The following is a 6,755-nucleotide window of genomic DNA, read 5'->3' as shown; positions in this document are numbered from 1 at the left end:
GTGGGATGTTTGAAGCCGATTGTCCCATCCTCCAGAGACTTAGGCACTCTGGTCTATAAATTCCCGGGAACGGCTACTCCTCATGGCAAACCCCACTTACCCGACGCCCGGACCAAGCCCTCCAAATGGTGACAAACTCACTTATGCCAGCTGGGAAGGTTGGTCCGAACGACGAGCAGCCAGGTCATGACACAAGGGGTCCCATCTGGGTCGCCAAATTGTTGCGGAGTCCGTGACCCCTTGCGGAGCTGTTCCCAAAGACACAGAGTCGCTGTCAGTCTCAAATTTTATTCAGCATGCTGGGCACCCTGAGCAAGCTAAAAGGCCCCGAATAAAACTGTTAGAGGCGATTTATAGTTTACAGACAAGATGCGCGCGCAGGTGGGGATTTTCCACTGTGATAGGTAACAAGGTATCAGGCCAGCTTGAGAGACCCCTAATTGGTTCAAACTGGTTTTTGTGGCTACGTGCTTGTTTTGGAAAGCTGGCTAATAGGGAGGGGGCTACATCCTTGATTGCTTCAGACTTCAAGGCGACTAGGATTTAGTCATTCTGGAGTCTTACCAGGCTGTGTCCTTGAAGTGCTGAGTCTGCTTTGTAGTTAATTTCTACAATATTATCTATGGTCTTGCTAATTAATTTCTACATAACTGCCATAGGCAATGATAAATTGCCTTTCTTCTAGCTTCATTGTGATGTTAATGTTGATCCAATAGGAAAGCTAATCCAGGCATAATTGTGAATAGCTCAGCTGGAATCTCTGTCCATTGCATGGTGGCTAGTAGGAAAAAAAAAAGATGATGCTTAGAATTATTTTGAAACATCATATATAATACATTGAAAATTTTTATCTGGAGCATTGCCTGTAATTTTTATCACTGAGAATTTTGTGGTGGAGGTTGAAAACAGTCATGTGTTGATATGAACACACAAGGAGACCATGAAAAATGAATTTGGAGGAGTTTAAAGTAGGAAGACACAAAGAAAAACAGATGCTGCTTTTTTAACTGTTTCATAATACAAAAGTAGAGGGACACATGAGTACACAATGTTATAAACTTACAGTGTTTTGCAATTGTTACTTCATGCATCATGTATCAACCTATGAACTTCATAGCTACCACAGGAAAAGGCAAAAAAGGGAATGGATTCAAATGGTGGGTTGAAGGTAGCTGCGGGTATTCTTATAGCAAAATAAAAATGTCCAGTCTTATTCAATTTGCAAAAAAAATATGCCAAGTTAGGCAAGGACCCTGTTGTTTCCCTTCCTTATCCTTTAGTCACTTTTTCTTTCACTCTTTCCTGGAGTTTTCTCTCTTTATTATTTGTCCCCTGGTTCCTTCTTGGTGTCTGCTTCTTCTCCATAGGATAGTAGTAGTGCAAAACAGGCAAAATCCCAAGACAGCAGCTATTAGGCTTCCTTGATCCTTTGGTCACACATCAACAACATAGAGCAACAAGCCAAAGATTAAGATATGCAGAACCAAGAGCAATGATCTGTATGTACCAGTGATGCTCAACTTATGGCCCTCAGGCTATATGTGGGGCCTCAGACCCTTGAAGCCCATGTGAATGGCCTATCTTAATACCAATTCCCTGTCTGAGCTCACCATCACGTTAGCATGGCTCATGCTAGAGCTCCACATAAACAGTGAGCTGTCTGAACTCACTATTGTCAGCTCTGGAGACCAGGAGGTGAACAACATCACTGCTTATCCCCTTTTCCCCTGCTGCTCAGCCAGAGCTCATGCTGATAACTGGTGAGCTTAGGAGAGCTCACTGCACATGCAAAGCTCCTGCTATGTTTTTCTATGCCACCTCAGCCCAGTCCTAATTTTAAGGTTTGGACTACTTGTTTAAAATAGTTTGAGTACCAGTGGTCTATGCCAGTCCTTTATGCTGGTACAAGCCTGTTGACTCTTGAGGCAAAAGTCTACAACTTGTACTTAAGGTTCCTTTTCATGTGATTGGCTGCAATTAGGAGATGTCTTCTGTTAAAGTACCTTTTTGGTAGACCCAGTTCTTGCTCAGTTATAATAGTTCAATGGTGGTAGTGGTGTTTTTAATCGATTGCTAATACTTTATTTTGTCTTGTCTTTTTAAAAAGCTGATGCGACATGGTGTGGGGCTGTCAACAAGTTCTGACAGTGAATTAATCACCCAGCTGCTGGCATTTACCCCTCCTCTAGAGAATGATGATACAGCTGACTGGGTAGCAAGGTGAGAGGTTTGTGCTTCAGGAACAGCAATATTGTTTAAATATAACACACATCAGCACAAGTAACTGAACACAGACATCTCTAATGTTGTGGCATTTCCTTGCATCTCATTTCAGAATTAAAAATTTAATGAATGAAACCCCTACTTCATATTCATTGCTACTTATGCATAAAGATATAATCTATGCAGTACGTGATCCTTATGGGAATCGTCCACTCTGCATTGGCCGTCTCGTTCCAGTAGGTGACATGAATGGAAAAGGTAAGTCCTATGTAGAGCTTGAGTGTGTTTTACCTACAGTAATATATCAGTAATTACAATTGCACATAATAAAGTGACACTTGTGCACAATTTAGGATTTAAAGAAAGCATTCAACTCTAGGAAGTTTGGAGGCAGTTATTGCAATATGAGTTAATCTACAAATTACAAAAAACCCACCCCAACTAGAGGGTTTTTTTTTAACTCGGTGGGAACAAATTTTAAGAAAGGCATGGTACACTTTTTTTTCGTTTTGTGACGCATAAACTGGCTCCTTCATGGTGGTAGAGATCTGGCGGGAAGGAACCAAATTCTCTATATCTAGCAGAGGAAAGTGAGATGGGCCATACACTGCATGGTGGGGGGGTTTTAATCCCTTTGGCTATAGAATTGCTTAAAGTCATTGGATTATTGGTATTCATTTCTTTTCTTGAAGGAAAAAACATTTAGAAATTCTTATGTGAGGAGCTGATCAAACTATTTGTCTGGATACTGTGGCTCCAATGACATTAAGGATATGAAACTGGGAATCAGGAGAGAGATTGTTTTCCTGAACAATTGTGTACCCTGAAAATCAAAATTGTCCATGAACTGAAATAAAATCTGGTTATTCCTGAAAAATTATTCAAAAGGATAGTGATGAATACTTTCCCCATCTCAGGAACCCTTTTGATACAGATGCTTTTCCAGGAGCCCTGCAAACCTACAGGTGTGGCAAGACAAAAAAAAGAAAAAGAAAAGTAGAGATGAAAGCAGCCTTAGGAAGTTATCTACTCTAGCCCTCTGCTTAAGGCAGAATCATCCCTGTCTCAGCTATCTCTGCTCTTAAATTTCTGTGGAGATTCAACAACTTCTCTAGGTAGTCTTTTCCAATGTTTGACCACCCTCAAAGTGAAACGGTCCTCCCTAACATCCAATGTAGACTTTTCTTGCTGCAATTTAAGGCCTTTACTCAAGTCCTAATGCCTCTAGCCACAGAGAATAGTCTACACCATCTTTGTAATTACTCTTCTGGTATTTGAAAACTTATTAAATCCCTTCCCTCAGTCTTTTCTTCTCCAGACTAAGTAATCCCAGTTCTTTCAGCCTGTCCTTGTACATCCCAACTCTAATCATTTCCAACTCTAATCATTTCCATTGCTCACTACTGGATTCCTTTCTAATTTGCCCCATCTTTATGTGCAGTGCTAAAAAATGATTGCAGTAGTTTTTACCAGTGCTGAATAGAGCAGAGGAATTCATTTCCTTGGCTTGCAAGCAACACTCCTATTAATACAGCCAAATATGTGATTGGCTTTTGCAACAGGAGCCCAGTGCTGGCTCACATTCATCTTATGATCTACTATAATACCCCTCATCCCCTCCAAGTCTCTCTTTCTTTTTTTAAATAGTAGTGCAGCTTATCCAGTAATTTCCCAGTCTGTATTTGTTCATATGCTTTATTCCATCCAAAGTGTAGGACTTAGCACTTTTTCCTTACTGAATTTCATTCAGTTAATTTTGGACTATTTCTCTGGTTTATCAATGTCATTCTTAATTTTAATCCTACCCTCCAGTGTCAGTAACTCCACCCAGCTTGGTGTGACCTGAAAATTTGCTAAGCATGAACTCAATCCTAGGAGAGACCTCCTAAGGAAACTCGCTCAGTACTTTATTTCAACTAGTTTTCAGGCTATTAATGACTACTTGTTGAGTATGATGATCCAGCCAGTTATGTAGTCACCTTACAATATTTTCATCTAGACTGTATTTCTTTTGCTTACTAGTAAGAATGTCATGGGAAATTATGTCAAAAGTCCTGCTGAAATCAAAGTGTACCTCATCCAGTGCTCTACATCCGTAGAGCATGTTGGGTTTATTAGAAACCATTGAGTTTGATCAGGCATGATTTACTTTTGTTCCTGATCACCTGGTTCTCCTCCAGGAGCTTAGAATAGATTCCTTGATGACCTGTTTTATGATTTTTTCCCGGTATTGAGGTCAGACTGACTGATTCAGCAACCAGAGGGAGACCAGGGAATGTATGAGTCTCTTATTAAATGGGGGGTAGCAACCTAGCGACAGATGATGCAGAAAAGTCTGAAGTAATCAATCTCTTTTTCACCTCAGTCTTCACAAACAAGGTTAGCTCCCAGACTACTGCACCTGGTAGCACAGTTTGGGGAGGAGGTGAGCAGCCAGCAGTGGCAAAAGAAAGGTTAGGGACACATTAGAAAAGCTGAACATATAGAAGTCTGTGGGGCTGGACATGATGTACCTGGGGGTGCTGAGTGTTGGCTGATGTGATCGCAGAGCTGCTGGCCATTATCTTTCAAAACTCATGGTGATAGTGAGAGGTCCCAGATAATTGAAAAGTGCAAATATAATGACCATCTTTAAGAAAGGGAAGAAGGAGGATCAGGGGAACTACAGACCAGTCAGCCTCACCTCATTCCCTGGAAAAATCGCAGAGCAGGTCCTTAAGGAATCCATTTCTAAGCACTTGAAGGAGAAGGTGATTAGGAACAGTCAGCATGGGCCAGTCATGCCTGACCAAACAAACTGCCTACTATGATGAGATGTCCACAGTTCTTCCTACATCCACAGAGCCAGTCATGATATACCTCGACTTTAGCAAGGCTTTTGATATGGTTGCAAGCAAGCTAAGGAAGTATGGGTTGGATGAATAGACTGTAAGGTGTAGAGAAAATTGGCTGGATCATCAGGCTCAAAGGGCTGTAATCAAAGGCTCCATCTAATTGGCAGCCAATATCAAGCGGAGTACCCCATGACCTGGAAGAGGGGATGGAGTGCACCCCCAGCAAGTTTGCAGGTGACATTTAGGTGGGGGGAGTAGTAGCTACATTAAAAGATAGGGCTAGGATTCAGAGAGGCCTAGACAAATTGGAGGATTAGACCAAAAGAAATCTTATGAGGCTCATCAAGGACAAGTGCAAAGTCCTGCACTTAGGATGGAACAATCCCATGCACTAGTACAGGCTGGGGACTGACTGGCTAAGCAGCAGCTCTACAGAAAAGGACGTAGACGTTACAGTTGATAGGAAGCTGAATATGAGCCAGTAGTGTGCCCTTGGTGCCAAGAAGGCTAACAGCATGCTGGCCTGCATTAGTAGGAGCATTGCCAGCAGATCAAAGGAAGTAATTCTCCTCTATTCAGCACTGGTGAGGCCACATCCGGAGTAATGTGTCCAGTTTTGGCCCTCCCACTACAGGAAGGATGTAGACAAACTGGAGAGAGTCCAGTGTAGGACAACAACAATGGTTAGGGGGCTGGAGCACATCACTTCTGGGGCCACATGAGGCTGAGGGAATTGGGCTTATTTAGTCTGGAGAAGAAAAGACTGAGAGAGAATTTAATAGCAGCCTTCAACTACCTGAAGGAGCAATGGTCTCAAGTTGCAGCAAGAGAAGTTTAGGTTAGATATTAGGAAAAACTTTCTCACCAGGAGGGTAGTAAGGCACTGGAACAGGCTACTCAGAGAGGTGGTGGAATCTCCCTCCTTGGAGGTTTTGAAGATCTGGCTAGTCAAAGCTCTGGCTGGGATGATCTAATTGGGGATGGTCCTGACCTGAGCAGGGGATTGGACTACATGATCTCCTGAGGTCACTTCTAACCCTAATTTTCTATGATTTTATATGCAATTCTCTGGATCCTCCTCCTTTCTTTTCTTAAAGATGAGCACTATATCTGCCCCTTTTCAGTCACCTGGAACCTTACCTGACCTCCGTGAGTTCTCAAAGATGATAGCTAATGGTTCTTTTAATTACCTCAACCATTTCCCTGAACAATCCAGAAAGCATCCTGTCTGGTCCTTGATATGTGGAATCATGATGTTAGCTGAAAGAATAGTGTGAATTCTCCTTCTTTACAAATAAACTGACCTGACATGAAGGATTATGTATTTGTTTTATGAAATATCTTCAGTTAGAATGTTTTTCAAAATGTTTTGTGATTTATAAGCCAGTAAAAAAAAACATACCGGAATTATCCTCCTGTTACGTGATTGATCTACTTGACCATTCCCTGTCATATTCTTGTGTCTTAAGAGCTGTAATGGTCACTAGTCAGAAGGAACCCATTCATAGATTGCAGTGGGTCAGTCACTCTGTACATACAGAATTAACAAATTTGTAGCCTAAATAAAATCAGGTATACAGACCAAAAACAATAAGCTGGAACTGATGACACCAAAATTTGGGGGGAGGTGAGCACGCTAGCAGGGAGTGAGAGATTGCAGAGAGATCTGGATAGGTTACAGGGGTGGGCTAACAGGAA

General features: G+C 41.9%; 1 protein-coding gene across 1 annotated transcript in view; it reads left to right on the top strand.

The window, feature by feature from the left end:
• PPAT (phosphoribosyl pyrophosphate amidotransferase) overlaps positions 1–6,755 on the top strand; it is a 130,394-nt gene that overhangs the window by 101,649 nt on the left and 21,990 nt on the right. Inside the window, exons 4-5 of the mRNA XM_019526145.1 lie at positions 2,108–2,220; positions 2,336–2,481. Of these exons, the coding sequence (XP_019381690.1) occupies positions 2,108–2,220; positions 2,336–2,481 (259 nt within the window). The remainder of the gene's footprint in view (positions 1–2,107; positions 2,221–2,335; positions 2,482–6,755) is intronic.

The sequence above is a fragment of the Gavialis gangeticus genome, unplaced genomic scaffold (assembly GCF_001723915.1).
Source record: "Gavialis gangeticus isolate Ggan-Ray unplaced genomic scaffold, GavGan_comp1, whole genome shotgun sequence".
Classification (NCBI taxonomy): Eukaryota; Metazoa; Chordata; order Crocodylia; family Gavialidae; genus Gavialis; species Gavialis gangeticus.
The sequence above is the reverse complement of the archived record's forward strand: the minus strand, read 5'-3'. Positions and strand labels throughout refer to the sequence as shown.